The sequence below is a fragment of the Acipenser ruthenus genome, chromosome 18 (genome assembly GCF_902713425.1).
Source record: "Acipenser ruthenus chromosome 18, fAciRut3.2 maternal haplotype, whole genome shotgun sequence".
Classification (NCBI taxonomy): Eukaryota; Metazoa; Chordata; class Actinopteri; order Acipenseriformes; family Acipenseridae; genus Acipenser; species Acipenser ruthenus.
The window spans coordinates 742,415-762,308 of NC_081206.1; the positions used below are offsets into that span (position 1 = coordinate 742,415).

The 19,894-nt window shown below is 43.3% G+C and overlaps 1 protein-coding gene across 1 annotated transcript; it reads left to right on the top strand.

Moving 5' to 3' along the window:
- Nucleotides 1–720: 720 nt before the first annotated feature.
- Nucleotides 721–8,527, top strand: LOC131698553 (growth/differentiation factor 5-like). The gene is made up of 2 exons (XM_058990664.1): nt 721–1,852; nt 4,981–8,527. Exons 1-2 carry the CDS (start codon nt 1,075–1,077, stop codon nt 5,847–5,849), a joined length of 1,647 nt encoding a protein of 548 aa, XP_058846647.1. The 5' UTR covers nt 721–1,074; the 3' UTR covers nt 5,850–8,527.
- Nucleotides 8,528–19,894: the final 11,367 nt, after the last annotated feature.

Sequence of the window (19,894 nt, forward strand, 5' to 3'; positions counted from 1 at the left end):
ACTATAGTAGGCTATGCAGTGCATCACTTCATATCGTGAAGGTTAAAAAAACGCAAACCGAACGCCTTTAAGAGACACACTGATTTATTACAATGCGATTAAGACACTGAAAGACTTCTAGTCTAAACTTTGCATTGAATGTATTAAGATTATTTTATTTTTAAATAAGATAGCGCTATTGCGTATTTAATAGTTATAGATGACAATGCGATCAAACAAAATAATAATAATAATAATAATAATAATAGCCTCATTGCATCAGTAAACATGCTTGTGGTATCGGGGACGGGTTTCTTCTGTTCAGTATCCATCATTTAAAGGAGGTGTAAAAGGCACGTGTGAAACTTTTATTTTTTAAATCAATCAAGTAATAAGTCAAGCAAAGCGGCTTCTTTAAATGACGTAATTCAAGGAATTGGTCCTTGTGACTTGTTTCCTATGGTGCATGACTCACAACAGTGGAAAGTAAAGAAGATTTTAAAAGAAATATATTGCACTTAAATGAGTTTGGACAGCATGACATCAGAGAGTAATTAAAGTGTTTTTTGTTGGAATTCAATTTCCAATTCCTGAGTTCAGGTTTGTAAGGATTTCTGAGCACCTGCAGCGTTCTGTGTGTGAAGTATTTTCACTGGAATTGATTCAAAACTTTTTGCAAAAAAAAAAAAAAAAAAAAAAAAAAGCTTTTTTTTTTTTTTTTTTTTTTACACAGAGGCAGCATTACGCCATTCTTCCCTCTTGGAAAACTGGGATTTAAAGAAGTCTCCTTCAAGATACGACGCAGAATTGCAGGAGAAAAAGGAAAGTCAAGTTTCTCTTTTCAATGCACAAAAAAAAAACGGTTCGGCATTGATCTCTTTACTGGGAAACGGAGGACTGAACAAGTGACACGCGTTTCACTATGGGACTGGATTGTGGAGCTGAGAACAACGATTTGGAAAGTTTGATAGTCCAAAGAAAACTTCATTCGGGTTTGAAGTTGTGGTTTTGCAAACTTGTTGATGTTTTTTTATTCCAAACGGCAACAACCTCTGGAGATTGTTCTCTTGGTCAGAGTCAAAGGAAGCTCAGAGGATGAAAATATTGAAACGTCTCCCTCTTTTACTCGGGTGCTGGACTCTGCTCTATCTGGGTCTAGCCCCAGTGGTAGTGAGCCACACTGGGACGGCGCACAGCAGCCCTGACGGCAGACAAGAGGCGAGCAGAAGCGCGAGGAAAGAAGGCACCCTGCAGTCTAGAGCAAGGGGTCCCGCGACGCCTGTGGTTGGGGGCCATGGCATGGGGAACCGGTCACCGTCAAACGGGGCTAGTATCACTCAAATTAGAACGGGAGCCCCTTTGATTCGGGGCGAGACAGACAAGACAGCCGCCCTGGTCGTGTCATCTCCAGGTGGGCACAGTGTAAGCGGGACCGGGCGCGCCGGAGGGGCGATAGACCTGGGAAGGAAAGAAGCCGCGCGTTCTTGGGTGCCTGGAGCGGCGGCCAGGACGGGGAGCGCCTCAGTAAGAACGGCAGCCCCACACGTTGGCACCCAAGAAGCCAGGATACCTTCCCTGGCCGGCAGGGTTGGAGAGGCGGCTAAAACCGAGACCGAGGCTTCAAGATCTGGGGGGCAGAAAACTGTTAGCCGCAAGGCAGTTGCCCCGCTTGCGCAAAGGAAGTCCAAAGCTACTACTGGACAGGCTAAAATCGTCAAGGACGCCTCCAAGCACCCGCTAGTTACACCTCACGACTACATGCTTTCACTGTATAGGACTCTGTCTGCAGCAGAGACAACGGGGACCAACAGCAGTGCGCTGCACGAGGCTGGACTGGCGAACACCATCACCAGTTTCGTGGACAAAGGACAAGGTAGGGTACTCGCGCCTTCTCTTGTGCGTTTGTGTGCACCGTATAGTGTGCGTTATTATTATTATTATTATTATTATTATTATTATTATTATTATTATTATTATTATTATTATTATTATTATTATAGTTTTGTTTTACAGGTGTACAATGCTCTGCACATTCATTTTCATGAATGCTTTAACAGTGATCCTACCTCTTGTATATGAGATAATGAAGCATCATGCACCTCAATGCTTTACTCTATAAACGTAACAGGCAGTTGTTGGTTTCGTAATGTTTTTTAGTTATTTATTTTTATCTTTTGGAATTAGAAAGCGTCTTCATAAAACATACCAAAAGTTAATTAATTAAATGTAAATCTCATGGAACAGATTGTAGTGTTTATTTTAAATATTGTACAGTTGCTTTAGACTATACACACAGACGCACAACCGTTACCATAATAAAGACTACAGAGTATTATAAAAACTAAAATGTGTCTATAATCTGTTGCGTGCGGTTTATGTTTAATTGCTGTACGTTTATGATTAAATGTTTCTGCAACTGTTACCGGCTTGACAAAATTAAATTAAAAAAGTTTCAGAAGATGTTTCTTTTTTTTTTTTTTTTTGGTCTTTTATGTGTGACCGAGCAAGTCTGCTCCTGAAACTGAGTGTAGCCAGACTTTCTTTTTTTGCACAGTCTTTGCCTATACAAGGTCAAAACTATACAGAAGCTATAAAAAAAAAGGCCATCAAGATGCTCGGATATATTGTGAAAAGAGTTGAATTTACATCAAGGGAAGTAATGTTAAAACTCTACAATGCATTAGTAAGACTATCTAGAATACTGTGTTCAGTTCTGGTCACCTCGCTACAAAAGGATATTGCTGCTCTAGAAAGAGTGCAAAGAAGAGCGACCAGAATTATCCCGGGTTTAAAAGGCATGTCCTATACAGACAGGCTAAAAGAATTGAATCTATTCAGTCTTGAACAAAGAATACGACGCGGCAATCTGATTCAAGCATTCAAAATCCTAAAAGGTATTGACAATGTCGACCCAGGGGACTTTTTCGACCTGAAAAAAGAAACAAGGACCAGGGGTCACAAATGGAGATTAGATAATAGATAATAGATTCAGAACAGAAAATAGGAGGCGCTTTTTTACACAGAGAATTGTGGGGGTCTGTAACCAACTCCCCAGTAATGTTGTTGAAGCTGACACCCTGGGATCCTTCAAGAAGCTGCTTGATGAGATTTTGGGATCAATAAGCTACTAACAAACAAACGAATAAGACGGGCAGAATGGGGCCTCCTCTCGTTTGTAAACTAAACTTATGTTCTTAACTCAGCTGGAAAATTCAAGCCTGCTAGAAATGTATTGTATTGTATACTATTTAATTTTAGGATTCACACTTTATCTATCAGTCCACTGACCTACATGTATTTCTTGAAACTCTGAATCTGATGATTTTAGCAAACAGGGTCTATAATGACAGGAAAAGAGATGAAACATGCCCTCTAATGGATTAGCTAGATTGTACAATGACTTGCAAATGCGTCAACGAGGATATTGATGTTCTAACGCTCGATCCAAGATTTCTTATTATTTATAATCACACATGCTAAGAGAGTTCAGAGCTTGCAAGCCCACAGATTCTTTTGCAGCTGGCCAGTGTTTGTATTCTTGTCATTTTATTGCAGTTATTTTCTCCTGCCAAGCGTATAGCTCTGCTCTGAGATTGCTGGCTCTGGCTGGAGGTCCATAGATGTCTATTCATTTCCTCTACATGCCCCCTTTAACGCAAGTGCAGCAGGAATCAGGAGTAACTCCAATCTAACTAAAACGTCTTCATCTGGAATGGCAGGTTGGGGCCAGAATAAAGAAGCATGATCGCTAATGTTGAATGCCAGTTTCAGACTGTAAACTTGTGCGTGATGTACATGATGCACACATTGCTGCCCAGGTCCAGAGCCATACACAGCATGGCTCCTTGCTGCCCAGATCCAGAGCCATACACAGCCTCCCTCATTGCTGCCCAGGTCCAGAGCCATACACAGCATGGCTCCTTGCTGCCCAGATCCAGAGCCATACACAGCCTTCCTCATTGCTGCCCAGGTCCAGAGCCATACACAGCCTCCCTCATTGCTGCCCAGGTCCAGAGCCATACACAGCCTGCCCAATGTTCAGTATCATTCAGCAGCCTGGGGGTGCCATCATTTAGTGACCGCTTTCACAAAAGTGATATAGAGCTTTCAAATGAAATAAACATCTGAAACGTATTATTACATGGTTCTGTCTGGTTCAGTGTATTTATTACACTGTTCTGTCTGGCTCAGTGTATTTATTACATGGTTCTGTCTGGCTCAGTGTATTTATTACATTGTTCTGTCTGGTTCAGTGTATTTATTACATGGTTCTGTCTGGCTCAGTGTATTTATTACATTGTTCTGTCTGCTTCAGTGTATTTATTACATTGTTTTGTCTGCTTCAGTGTATTTATTACATTGTTCTGTCTGGTTCAGTGTATTTATTACATTGTTTTGTCTGCTTCAGTGTATTTATTACATGGTTCTGTCTGGCTCAGTGTATTTATTACATGGTTCTGTCCGGCTCAGTGTATTTATTACATGGTTCTGTCCGGCTCAATGTATTTATTACATGGTTCTGTCTGGCTCAGTGTATTTATTACATGGTTCTGTCCGGCTCAATGTATTTCACCAGCAAGTTTGAAAAAAAGCGAATGACAAATAATATTTAGGATTAACATTCATCCAGTCAGTGAATGTCATATTCAGAAAACATGGACACATTGCAAATGAAACCAAATAATGATCTTGTCATAATTTAAAATAAAATCCAATTACTAATAAATAGTTCAGAATTATTTAACAATTTATTTGTTTGCTTATTTGTTGCTAATATTTTCTTTCAGATAAAATTATAATTATCTCCTAATAAAAGGACACAGCTACAATATGGGACACCTAAGATGACCCAACAAATACAATTAAAAACAAATGACGAACATGCAGCTTAAACGAGTCGAAAACAAAAACGTTTTTATAAGCATTTCTAAGCAATAAACAGTGTACATATTGCTTGATACACAGCCTCATGTTTTCTTGTATTTATGTTCTCTGTCACAGATGAGCACGTGCCTCCTGTCAGGAAACAGAAGTACTTGTTTGACATCAGCGCTCTGGAGAAGGACGGCTTGCTCGGGGCTGAGCTTCGCATCCTTCGGAAGAGGCCGTCGGATCCCAGGAAGACTCGTTCCGCCGGGAGCCTTTACACCCTCCGGTTATCCTCCTGTCAGGCCAGCAGCCAGGCCTCGGTGCTCCTCGACTCCCGCATGATTGACGTTCTCGACGCGCCCCAGTGGGAAGTGTTTGACATCTGGAAGCTCTTCAAGAACTTCAAGAACGCGGCGCAGTTGTGTTTCGAGCTGGAGGCTTCAGAAAGGGGGCGGCCAGAGAACCTGAGAGTCCTGGGATTCAACAGGATCGGCCGCCAGGCCAAGGAGAAGGCCTTCTTTCTGGTCTTCGGTAGGACCAAGAAACGAGACCTGTTCTTCAATGAGATCAAGGCCAGGTCCGGCCAGGACGACAAAACTGTGTACGAGTACTTATTTAACCAGAGAAGGAAGAGAAGAGCCCCTCTCTCCTCTCGCCAGGGGAAAAGGCAGATGAAGAACCCCAAGCCCAGGTGCAACAAGAAGCCCCTTCACGTGAACTTTAAGGACATGGGCTGGGATGACTGGATTATTGCCCCACTGGAGTATGAAGCTCATCACTGCGAGGGGGTTTGTGATTTCCCACTCCGATCACACTTAGAACCTACAAACCACGCCATCATCCAGACGCTAATGAACTCTATGGACCCCGACTCCACCCCTCCCACCTGCTGTGTCCCCACCAGACTGAGTCCCATCAGTATTCTGTACATAGACTCTGCGAACAATGTGGTGTACAAGCAATATGAAGACATGGTGGTGGAGTCGTGTGGGTGTAGGTAGCAATACTTCTTGTGCTGCTGTATGGTTACTGACTGGCTGAATGGATGGATTTGTATGAAGAACAGTTTGCCTAGTTGTCTTCTTCTTCAGGGCATTGAAACGTGCTTACTGGAAACCAGAACGCTTCCTATGAAAGACGTAGCAAATGGGTTCACTGTTTTGTTGCACTTTCTTGGCCAATCATGAAATGTAACTGGAATATGTTGTTTGCATTGTAGCTTTCAGCCACCCTTCTGAAATGCGTAGTATTATTGTAGGAGTCCCAGGTACTTCAATGATATAAACCCTGGCTATTATGTTTATCAGTATTACTGAATCAAAACGACAATCTCTAGTTTAGACTGACTTTACCAGTCTTCATATAAAGCACTCCATGCATGCGTTGCTGTTTAAGCACAGATGATTGTCCTGCAGTGGCGTTGGCAGATCTGCGTTGCTGGGAGAGGGGCAGGCGCTGCAGTCTGCAATTCTTTAAGCACAGATGATTGTCCTGCAGTGGCGTTGGCAGATCTGCGTTGCTGGGAGAGGGGCAGGCGCTGCAGTCTGCAATTCTTTAAGCACAGATGATTGTCCTGCAGTGGCGTTGGCAGATCTGCGATGCTGGGAGAGGGGCAGGTGCTGCAGTCTGCAATTCTTTAAGCACAGATGATTGTCCTGCAGTGGCGTTGGCAGATCTGCGTTGCTGGGAGAGGGGCAGGCGCTGCAGTCTGCAATTCTTTAAGCACAGATGATTGTCCTGCAGTGGCGTTGGCAGATCTGCGATGCTGGGAGAGGGGCAGGTGCTGCAGTCTGCAATTCTTTAAGCACAGATGATTGTCCTGCAGTGGCGTTGGCAGATCTGCGTTGCTGTGAGGGGGTCAGGAGCGGCAGTCTGCAATTCTTTAAGCACAGATGATTGTCCTGCAGTGGCGTTGGCAGATCTGCGATGCTGTGAGGGGGTCAGGAGCTGCAGTCTGCAATTCTTTAAGCACAGATGATTGTCCTGCAGTGGCGTTGTCAGATCCGCGTTGCTGTGAGGGGGTCAGGAGCTGCAGTCTGCAATTCTTTAAGCACAGATGATTGTCCTGCAGTGGCGTTGGCAGATCTGCGATGCTGGGAGGGGGGCAGGTGCTACAGTCTGCAATGTCACAATAAACCACGAATGTAACAACTTCTTACCCCTGTTTGTAATAGCACCCATGTAATTGTTGGATGCGTCCTCTAATCGAATCCCTGTGCATGAGAAGCACAGACTTCTGGCTGAGAATCCAGTGGCTTCTAAAGGCACCAGAAGACTGGTGTGGTTTGAAATGGAGCAGCCCATCCACTGCTATCCATAGGGCTTCCTCGGGTACAAACGTGGAAGTTGATACATATCTGTGGTTGAATTGTTACGTCACGCATATCCATTGTATGTCAGTGAGAAAGATAACCATTGCCACATTGTTACGTGGAAACACAGTAAATATCAGTATTCTAGAACATTGTTAATACAGTATATATTTATATATATTAGAAGGTGTAAACTTCGGAATTCAGTGTCTATGTATTTATACTTGTTGGAATTAAAGGAATCGATATTTTAATGCTGGATCAAATGTAGACCGTCATTTAATGGATGAGCCACCATGACCAGGTATCCGTATTAAACTAAAAACATGATTCAAAGTGTAGTGTAATGTCACCTTTTCATATCCGCTGAATACTAGCCTTTGCTCTAAGAGCCATTCTATATTATCCCACAGCAAAAAGGTATCTGATTAAAAATAAAACTACGTTATGGTTACAGGTCCCTAATACTGCATCAAAGTATGAAGATAAATACTTTGAAAGACACAGTATTTTTAATATCAAAATATGTTGTTTTCTTTTCAATCTGTTTAAGTACTGATCACATGCATGATATGCTCTGTTGTGCCACAAGACTCCAGAACTTCAGCTCCTGCAATTGAGCTGTGGGGCTTTTTGAAGGAAACGTTCTTAACTCTTTTGCTGTTCTGTATATAAAAACCATCTAAAAACGGAAATGAGGTTCCTGCCCCAAGCCTGTAATAATTTAGTTACTGTGGCTGAGGAGGACTCACGAATTCACGATCAGGAGAAACATACTTCCTTCTATTAAGTATTTTGGTTGCCTTCCAAGTTGTATTCTCCGCAGTGAGAAAAAACGACGTCCAATCACACTGCTGCCGGACTTTGTGATCTCCGGGCTTCAGCAGCCGGTTCGCCCACGAGACAGAGGGTTGATCAGAGGTGCGACGAATGCATGGTTCACCAGCTGTAAAATGACACGGCTGTTCTTAAAACTCTTTCCATCTCTGGAACTGCAAACTGCGGTATTGAGCTCCCCACTGAAGTGATTGAAAAGGCCTGCCACAGCTGAACACAGTAGCTCCAGTGTTGTGGAGAGGACTGAAAACGACTCTGAAGGGATGAAACTCACTACCCAAACAGGCTTGGGTCATTTTCCGATAAAAAGGGAGCTGGTTTCACAGTTTTGTGTCGTTCAGAACTCTTGCGCTGACTACAGTTGAGCGATGACTTGATGTTTTTTGTTGTTTTTTTTTTTATTTGTTTTGGTTTAATTTGCAGTCAGCACAGTTTGTTCTCCAGAGAGACGTTTTCATTTTTTTTTTTTTAACAGTTTTCAGTTTTTCATCATTAAAACCATTTTTGTTGCTGAGCTAGATACTAAAACCTATTTACTCTTTTCAGAAATATACGGGGCGCAAATGACAATTACTGCACGTCCTGTATTTATTTATGTATTTACAGTAAAGGTTACGATATTTACAATTTGGAAGCATCATAATGCATTTTTTTTAAAGAGCAAATAGAAGCATGTCATTGTAAAAGTACTTTTTATAGAAGCAATTTATTTTAAGACTATAACTAAATGAATTATTCTACACTGATACACTTATATTCTTCCAGGTCACTGAGTGATTTGCTATCTTTCATCATACACTACACAAAGACTACAGCTATGGCCAAAAGTTTTGCATCACCCTATAGAATGACCTAAGTTTGCTTCATAAAGTCGAATGAAACCTGCTGCATAATGTGACGTTAACATATTGAATGACATTCTGCTTTGTAGTTTTCCATATACTTAACAGAAAAACTGATGACATTTCAAAACCTAACATGAAATACTGTACTCTACTATTATGGCTTCCGGTAGACCTTTGCGATATCACTGTGTACTTTCTTTGATTACATGATGTTAAAAAAAGAAAATCTAAATTAAGTTCATATATATATATTTTTTAATTATGTCTTAATCCTAAAATTCTAGGTGATGCTAAACATTTGACCAGAGCTGTACATTGCGAATGGGATAAATTGAACCGTTTATGCTGCACTGGTATTTCAGCATGTACGCTCCTAATGGAAAACTTATAACATCCTTAAATGGATTCCGCTCTCTGGACTGTCTCCCCGTGTTTAACAGAGAAGCAGAAAGTGAGCTCTTTACAGGATTGAGTTTCACTGTCACTGCTGCCTGCCCTGGGCTGTGTGGTGTCAATCTGAATCAACTGTCTCGAGACAGAGGTATTAAACCCAGGTCTCGTGTTGCACAATATAACCAGAAACATATGAAAGAATTCATTCAAATGAGCTTTCCTAGTAACTTCATTTGCTGCTACTTTAATTGCAACTTTGTAGTTCCCTGTCAGTTTCACAATCGATTCCATTCACTCGATCAGGGCTCCGAAACGTCTCAAACTTCTTTCTGGGGGACCTCTTTTTAAAGACGGACCCCCAACTGAAAAGTGAGGGAAGGGCAAATCAAGAAAAGCTGTAACGGAAGGAAACTCAATGCTTTATGTCTGTAAGTATCACCAGCCTGTTTCTCAAAAGTTTCCAGAATCTCGTGCAGAATCTTGGGTCAGCTTTTGCAGACCCCCCATGGAGTCACGGGTTCTACTGCCTTGACTGATGACCCCGCCCCCCAGCAAATCCATAGGAGAGGAACACTGTGTTCACCTTACAACCCCTCCTTGCTCTATAAGCATTCACAGTGTTAGTCGGGGGCAAGCTGAGAAAGAAAGATATAAAGGAATGCTGGAGCTGAAGTGTGAAGCTGTTTCAGTGTTTCACTGGAAATAACCCCACGCTCCTAACAGCAGTGTTCATGTAAATGCATTGCGCACTCCTCCTCCCCTGTGGAACCACTCTTTGCTTGACACTCTTTTTGTTGGAGAGAGTCCAGCGAAGAGCAACCAGACAAATCCCAGGGCTTAAAAGGGGCAGACAAAGTGAACCCTGAGCAGAACCCAGGACCAGAGGACACAGCTGGAAATGAAGGAGAGCTAGACTGAGGGCGGGAGACACATCTTCACACAGAGAGTAGTGGGGGGATGGAATGGGTTACCTGGCCATGTTGTTGAAGGAGACTCTTCTTCACACACAGAGTGGTGAGGGGATGGAATGGGTTACCTAGTCATGTTGTTGAAGGAGACTCTTCTTCACACAGAGAGTGGTGAGGGGATGGAATGGGTTACCTAGTCATGTTGTTGAAGGAGACTCTTCTTCACACAGAGAGTGGTGAGGGGATGGAATGGGTTACCTAGTCATGTTGTTGAAGGAGACTCTTCTTCACACAGAGAGTGGTGAGGGGATGGAATGGGTTACCTAGTCATGTTGTTGGAGACTCTTCTTCACACACAGAGTGGTGAGGGGATGGAATGGGTTACCTAGTCATGTTGTTGAAGGAGACTCTTCTTCACACAGAGAGTGGGGGATGGATGGAATGGGTTACCTAGCCACGTTAATGCTGAATCATGTGGATGCTTTAAGATGCGAGTTGACAACGTTTTGAGATCAATCAGCTACTAGGACCCAGATGAGCACTGATGGGTCGAATGGCCTCCTTGCGTTTCTGTATTTTCTCATGTTTCTTATGCTCTAGGAATACTATAGATTTATACAGTAATGAAGCATCCAGGCCTGGGAATCAACACGACGAGGCAACCCAATGCACCGCCCAGATCTGAACACATGACATGCGGGTATATAAACACTGTACATACTTATAGGATACATCACTGGACGTTAAATCAGTGCTCTGCCAGTGACTGATATCCTGACCTTCCCACAGCTTAACATTCCTGCTGTTTCATTCTTCTTATTATTATTGTTATTATCATCAGATCTGGCGTTGTTCCCTGGCTGTTGTTAAACATTTTGTAAATGGAATCTAGAATTTCCCAGACAGATGTTGCGGGGAAATTCACACGTACCATGGTGATGTTGCCAAGGTAATGTTGAACGAATCCGTTGAAACGCAGTCAAAGTTCAGCAATAACCATGTTGGACAAGAGCCTACATCACACTTCTAACAGATTCTTTAAAAAAAAAAAAAGGCAGATATTATCAGCTTTTAACAGCAGCCTCATGCAAGTTCCCCACATGGTAACACTGTGGCTGTTTCCCTGTCTGGGTCATGGCGGCTTCTTTGGGTATGGGTGATGTTCGTGCTTATAGATTGGGCCGATGGTCCTGGATCTCAAGGGGAGAAGGAAGCCACCGCCCTTTGAAAGAGGAACCGACTGATCTGATGAGGCCAGGCCAGCAGGGGGGACCGTGACGAAGCCACGCACTGCCCCCCCCGTCGAGGGGACGGCCTGCAAACAGTGGAGGTTGATTGGGGAGCTGAAGTCGCAGCTGAGATTGTATCAGCAACAGCCAGGTGAGTTTCCTTGAGGTATGACTAAGTTAGGGGGGCGAGGTAAGCCCCCATGATCCCCCCTCTGAATCCCAGTCCTGGTTTATAAGTTAGGGAGGAGATGCAAGCCCCCATGAACCCCCCTCTGAATCCCAGTCCTGATTTATAAGTTAGGGAGGAGATGCAAGCCCCCATGACCACCCCCTCTGAATCCCAGTCCTGATTTATAAGTTAGGGGGGCCAGGTAAGCCCCCACGATCCCCCCTCTGAATCACAGTCCTGGCTTATAAGCAGTTGATTGTATTATTATTAAACATGATGCTTACATTGTGTGTTACCAGGCTTTCACAATGCTTCCTGCACTTTTCTGTGTTTTCAGCATGGTACTGGAAACCGCAGTAAACCTTTATAGTGGAAACTAAGCTGAGATTTATAGCTGTACAGGCTTCTTGTGTTAAGGGATTAACAGTGTCTTGTTTTTCCTCAGTTCAGTTTAAATACATGTGTTGCTTTGGCAAGGCAACGTTTCTGTGCATTCACTGCATGCGTGGTGTAGCTCATGCCTGTGTGTGCGGAGCGGGAGCATTATTTACTGTGCATTCACTGCATGTGTGGTGTAACTGATGCCTTGGATCATTTACCTACTAAAAGTTTAGAGGGGGCAGCAAATCTGTTTTTCCATCTGTATTGGGCCAGGTCTGCCACTGTAGAGGACATGCCAAGTACTTGTCTTGCCATCTTTCTGGATTTCTTTTCTTCTTTTTTTTTTTTTGCAAATGTGGAGAACACCTGCAGAATTTATAACCCTGACGCTAATGTCTGAATTGTGGTTATCCTTGCTGATCCTTGGGATGCTTTAAGACCCTACTTGATCAAGTTTAGGGATCAATTAGCTACTAGGAAGCGATGGAGGTGCATCAATGGGGCAATCGACTCACTCTCCTCCCTAAATATTCCTAAAGGTTTTTATGTATCAATTTTGTTTACCCTGCAGCATAACTTAATGCTGAGATGTAACAGCTTCTTTACCAGCTTGTCCTGTTCTAACAGACACTACTCATGGAGGGCTTCAGTCTTCAAATCCCAGCCCAAAGCAATGTCGTTTTTAGCCACGTACAACCGTACACAAAAGAACTGCAGTTGAAGGGCATTGTCAGCAATTCCTGTAAGACTGAGGCTGAGCTGCCCTGCATGGCGTGCTGTTTAACATCAGCATGCTTACAGATCCTTGACTAGGTGCTGCTTGTCCCTTCACACAGAGTCACGTTCCTGTCCCCAGCTCCTGCAGCAGTGCCATTGCAGGCGTTTCTTTTCTGCAGGCTGGAGCTGTTCCTGTGGGGCTCCTGGCTGGCTACCAGCTCTCAGATGAACGACACCAGAGCTCGGATTGGGATTTAAATATAATACAGGTATGTTTTGCTAAATTTTATTGAATTTGGCTGAGGCATGAAACTTAAGCCGAATGGGTAAACATGAAGTGATGCCATTTTAAACAATGCTGCCCGTTAGCAGCTGAGTAACTGCCTGAACTCCATGTACACAATTAGGTCATTTCCTGTGTAAAGTATGCATGTGTACTGTATAACCTATGGTGGCATGGAGGCAGGGGTGTTTCGATGAGAGATTTGCTTTAACTAGAAAACACAGTTGGTCGAACAAGCGGATCAAAGATGTTCAAATTGCCTTTCTTCTTTCTTTTTTTTCAATACATACGGGACATGTTCCAATTTAAACAAATAACATTAGTTACAGTTAAAACTAGCTCTCTATAGAACCATGTTTGAATAGCTGGCACATAATACATTTAACTGGGGTAATGCAATTTTAAAAGTGAGACAAAAATACAGAGTTCCTCAATCCAGTTAAATAAAGAGTCCCGCTTTTCACCTTTTTGGAGTTTATTACTTGTTAATAACAATCTGACTAACATGTTAAATAATGATGCGTGTTTTTGTTCCAACTAAAACGGTTTAGGAAACATCAGACCCCTTGGGTGGATTAGCTATCCAAGGTCTGTCCTATCAGTAAAACAGGGAAACAGGGATACATTTGTTTATAAGCAAGATGTTCTGCAGCAATGTTTAGCAAATTAGATGAGGTTTTATTTTATTCTACCTTTTTAGAGGTTTAGAAACAAGTTAATACACATGAACTAAACAAGAACACAAAATGAACAGCATCTGTTCACATGTTAGTAAGCTACCTGATACCAGTTAATAAACAGAAAGTTTCCCATTAAAACAAAGCAGGACTGAATAAACTTTGTTAGTCTTAGTAACCCACGCAGGGATGTTTAGCAAATGGTGGATACTTTCTAAAACACACGGATAAAGATATTAGCATTAAGACTGAATAAAAATAAAGAAATAGAAATCTCGATGTTGTTTTAATAGACCTTACAGGGGCCACTGCTTCAAACGTACACTTACACATCTGTCAAAATACATGTAATAAGTTCTATGGTGAGCATAGCCATTCATGAACAGAATTCAGATTTTTAGCACTTCCATAAATACATCCTGGGATTGTTCAGTTGAGCTCTCCAGCCACCGCATCCCTCTCCACCCCTAACACACACACAGCTGTGATTTCAAAACAGGATGGAATTCGCTGGCCTGGGTTTATCTTGCAGGGTCTCACTTACAGAACCCCTCGCAGGGTGGAAAACCTGTCCTCCGTGGTGGTCTATTTCTGGAAACTGCCAAACTGAAGTTTGTTCTTCCAATGTAGAAAGACTGAATTGTAGTGTGTGGGGCAAATCAGAACACGATGATTCACAAATCAGAACACAATGATTGACAAATCAGAACACGATGATTCACAAATCAGAACACAATGATTCACAAATCAGAACACGATGATTCACAAATCAGAACACAATGATTCACAAATCAGAGCACGATGATTCACAACACCGCTCAGTTTCCAGTGGGGCCATGCTGACAGTAAACTGCGCTTGTATAATACTTGAATGCAGGACTGTCCAGAAGATAGCTCTTGAGCCGTGCCTAGCTCACCAAGCTCCACAGCGTGGCTCTTTTGATTAAGAAGCAGAGTGTCGCATTCAGGGATCTTAGTGGGTTTGAAGAGAATACAAGGGCGATTGGTTGTCTTTGCAAGTCTCAATAAGTGCATTTCAGGCACATGCCTTTGTCAGTGTGCTAACCCTAAATGAATATTGTTTTGTGGGTTCCGATAAATGACCCATAAAGGCAACATTTCCAGTAAGCAGCAGGCATGGAATTGATTGATCTCTACTGGAATTCAACAGGACATAGTTGGCTGCATTCTCAAAGTTATTTACTCCAGAGCGTCAGTTGCATTGTTTTTGTCAAAGGGGGAAAAAACACACTTTGCAATTCTAAAACAAGTAAGAAACCATTGAAGACTGCTCACAAACCCAGCATCAGATATCTGAGTTGTTTATTTCCGGTTTCGTAACTTTACTGGCTGTGCTATTACTTTTTGAAAATATCATTCTAATGACAAGTAAATAGCTTAGAGAACGTAATATGTAATTACTTTCGAATTCTTATTATTGATTCCTATTCTTTTTTTTCTGGTACAGTATAATTAAGGGAATTCTACAAATGGTCAGAAAACCAGAGTGTTTCCTTTTTCTTTGCCGTTGGAAGAGCGCGTCTTCTTGCGTGCGGGGTTAAGGTCAGTGAGAGAGTCAGGCCAGCTGGAGCTGCAGAACTGCTTGAGAAACGCAGACGACTGAAGGATCTCAGTTCAGAGTCAGGCAGGATGGAGACACCCTTGTGTTTAGGCTTCGCGTGATCATGAATTCAGCCTGACCATCATTTCCAGCTGGCCAGATCTGGCTAAGGTGGTCAAGATACGTGACCTTGGCACGACATGAAACGCAAACAAGTATGGAGGAAAAGGTCTGTAAATACAGTAGCTGGAAAGCAGCTGAAAACAGCAGCTGAAATATGTCCCGGGAGCTGCTGAACCAGTAAGATCGGGGGGGTCGCGGGAGCTGCTGAGTCAGTAAGATCGGGGGGGGGGGGGTCGCGGGAGCTGCTGAACCAGTAAGATCGGAGGGGGTGGGGGGGGGGGGGGGGGAGGTGCAGTAAATTGCATGTGTGTAACAAATGCTAGTCCCGCTAGTATGAATCTGCAAACCAGAGTCTGTCCTCCACTTCACCCTCTTTGTCCTGGATAACTCTTCGGTAGCTGCTAGATTAGATGCGGTTCATTTACAGTTCAGTTTCCCATTAGAAAACTTTACCAGAGTAGGGCATGTTACAAGCACAGCACAGCTGCAGTAAAGCATAGTGTAAGCATGTCAACAGACAACGTGGGAAACCTCAGATGAGTATGGGACATGCGCACTGCAGCTGCAAATTTACTGTGCAACTATTACCATGGTCAGCATGAGCTTTCCCAGTGGAAGGGTGTTTCCACTGTCTTTCCCTGCCTGCACTGCATCCTGAGGCATGGATTAAGATGATCTGGCTTCTGAATGCTACCATGTTGACACTGCCTGAGCTGGGAGGGAAGAGGGCTAGTGCAGTAAATTAGAGCCTGAGCGACTGCTTCACACCACACATACTTTTTATTAAAGCCATGGGAATTAAGGGCATCCAAACATTAGGACTTGGCAAGGGGAAGTGTTTTTCTTTAGATGAATTTCAGAGCATAGTCTTTCTTGCTTGGAGTTACAGGCTGGCTTGGGGAATGCACATTTTTATTGGGTCCCCTGGGATGCCTGTTCGAAACCCCTATTGGTATAAACAAGCTGAAAAGTCACGCTCGCTGGAGCGCAGATCCATTAAACTTGTGAAAGAACACAGGGGCCGAGGATGCAAACTCAAGGACTGGCACCAAGTCCAAACTCAATTACAACTTTAAATACAGAATGAGAAGTGACAACGCGCTCTTTTACAGAGAGAAAAGATTAAGAAAAATATCAAAGTAGAAATACAAACAAAAAAGACTACTTTTTTTTTCTTCCTCTAAGAGGCCGCCAAAAAACTCTAAAGCCTGGGGCTGAATCTGATAAATGCATCAAACCTGAACCTGATCGACCTGAACAATCCCCCTCTCTCTCTCTCTCTCTCTCTCTCTCTCTCTCTCTCTCTCTCTCTCTCTCTCTCTCTCTCTCTCTCTCTCTCTCTCTCTCTCTCTCTCTCTCTCTCTCTCTCTCTCTCCCCTCACTGGAGGATACTCGCACCATGACTGGATAAACAGAATCCCCCAACCTGCTGTTTTTCTACAACCACTTATGCCCTTATGAGCCTCTTACTTCCCTGCTACTGCCTGGGAAAGGTGCTGCTGGTGAGACTATAAAGCTCCATTCTTTTCCCAAACCCTAGAAGTTATTTTTAATAATGTTAGCTTTGATAATACTCTCCTGCTGGCTGGATGCCAACACAGCGCTGAGCATACCCTCATTGGATTAGTAAAGAGTGGACTTTGTTTCTCTGTTAGCATGCTCCTGCACTTAGGAAGCATGCTCTTTCTTGCAAGGCTCTTAGAAAGCGTTTCTGTGCTACACCGTGGTAGTGAAGCACAGGTCAGCCACTGTCGGATCTTGACGTTCCAGACCACGCTGCTGTATCCTTGGTTGGTTTTCGTGGCAATAACAGTATTGTTTTTCTCTTCTTTATCGGGGGAGTTGTTTTCCTCTCCCTCCGCGGGTTAGAAAATAAAACATTTTTTTAAAATAATGTGTTTAATTATGACCTATTTAAAACTAACAGGAGTACTTTGTTGAAGGAGAGGCAGTTAAACAGACAGTTTGATGTTGCCAAAGGCTTTTAGCGTAACGAGGACTGACAGTCTGGTGATTAAAGGGAAATGTTTACAGTTAAAAACAAAATCTCAATACAAGTGTTACAAATACGGCTTTTGATGAAAACCAGAGTGCATTTCGATACATGCCAATACACTGGCATGGATTCCGTTCTGGAGGGAGGGTGAACATTGAACACGGAGCCAAATATGACCTTCTGCAAATATGAACCAGCAGCTGGATGCCTTCTACCTGCTCCTAGAAAACAGAGGGGGACAGGAGCTGCACTCCTCAGCAGAACAATACACATCCAAAAATAAAACAGAAATAAAACACAGGGTCCCTATCTTCACTGACACACAACAGCAGTGACACCCTCCAAGGTTACACTCCGGTTTGGGCTTTACTGCCACTACAATGGCGACGGTGCTGTTGCTTCAATGAAAAGTGAAAAATGGAATGATGAGGAAATGCCCACAACCCTTAACAATGCCAGTCTCTCATCTTCTTTCCACTGCAATGTTACAGTCCATGAGTGGCTGTGCCGGACGGACTGAGCTGGAATAGCATGGTGAACCTTATCAACCTTGCCATGCCTTGTAATGTCAACAGGAGCCAACAGCTGACACGGCTGCCCATGGTAGATTAGCTCAGTTTCATATTACCATAAAAGCATTCAATACAGTGGATCTCATTCACCCGCAAGTGAGATTTAACCTCTAAGAGACAGGCCGGCATTGACAGCCGCATGCTTACAGAATTATAATTCTCAACGCTTTAGAATGTGTTCGCATGGCTTGGGTAACATGCGACTTGCCAAGACTGACCCTGACACCAAACAGCTCTGTGTTTACAATGACGTGATTGCAGGAGTCATCAAACTTCCTCTGCCTGCCACAGAGTGACATGAAGATATTGCACACGTGTATCTTCAGCTCTAGATGTGTGTCGTGAGAGCTGGTGAAGAGGCTGGAGGCAATGGGCTGCTCTGTAACCAGGAGAAGACAAGACCAGCTCTCTTGATAAGAAAGGGAGGCCAGTGTGGTTAAACTCTCAGAGATCAGGGGTGTGCTGAGGAGGCTCCTCGGAATGGGACAGAAAGAGTTTCAATGCAACGTGTTGCACTTTGAGAGGCACAGCACCTACACAGGGTTTCAATGGCAAGGACTGCGTGAATTGGGTGCTTGGTTATTAAATCTGCAAACTGACCGTTTTCTAAAAACGAGCCTCATAGTCAAGATGTTGTGTTTTGTTTTGTCTGTTGTAGCTTTGACTGTAATTTTGTAATTGTGTAATTGCCTTATCATTCATCACTGTCAGCAAGCAGCTTCGGAGCTCAAAACAAACAATCCGATTATTATTCCAATCATGTATTTATCTCAGAGATTGTAATGTTATTTATTACTGGATATACTGTGACATCATTTACTTTCACGCTCCAGTGAGGTGTCAGAACCCTATCCATTCTTTGGAACAACACCGCTGGCGAGTATTGTTTCAATCCATCTCAAGAACTAGCAAATGAGGAAGAGCTGCAGGCTCTGTGACTTCGCTGCCCATCCAACTGGCCGAGCCTCCACACTGGAGCTGGGAATATTAAAGCAATCCATCTTGTGTCATCCATGCTGTGCCACGCTCCCCATGCCCTTTCCATGACCTGTGTGAAGATGTATTATCGGAAGTGGTCCAAATATATTCAGGAGACTTTTATACAGCCAAAACCATTTCCTTCTTTTGTCAGGCAACCTTAATAGTTGTATTTAATGCCTTTTACAGTCTGAAAGACTTCGACCTGGGAGTAGCAACTGCAGCTGCCTCAACTGACCATGTGTCCTTTTGGATGAAGTGATAAAAACACGAAACTATACAAACACATAAGATATCACCTAGATGGCAATTAGCATTTCAAGTACTAGTACTCCCAATTGTGTGGGTTTGAACCCAAGTCCCCTGGGGTAGTCTTTGTTACCAGACTCCCTGAATGAAGCCAGGTTAACGTGTCTTACCAGCTTACTGTTCCTGCATCTGGCATTTCAAGCGCTCAGCTTAACTGTGAGGTGGTTACAAAGCTCTAGCTGAGTGTCGTGCCTGCCACGCATCTCACACAGGACGGGCTGCGGGTTTGGATCTGTACACTGGGCCAGGGCTTCGAATCTGAAAACGTACTCTAATATTTAAACTGACAGACACGAGTTCAAAAAAAAAAAAAAAAAATCTATAGATTTGACAGTTTTTCCAGTCTGTGTGCAGTATACAGTTTGAGTGATCTTGTGATGATATATCTCAATGTGTCTGATTTGGAAAGAGAACATTACACTGAGCCTGCTATCGGGGAGTACTTAGTATCACTGCATGCCTGCCCCTTCACTGTTCCTCTGGTTATTGCTCTTATAAAAGCTCACAAATTTGCTCTCTTTACCGTAATTGATTTCCGCCACCCCTGTGGGCGCGGGTCAGGATTTGTTTTGCGCCACGACGGAGGCCCCGAGGCTGAGCCTGTTAGCACTTTGCCTGTTTCCTTGGCCATTTATCATCTTCCAATGGAAGCACGCTACGGGAGGGAGGGCAAAGGAGTGAAATGAATAAAGAAAGAATAAGAATGAACTTCATGCTTTATTACCGTACATCCAGTGTGGGTGGGCTATGCTTTGT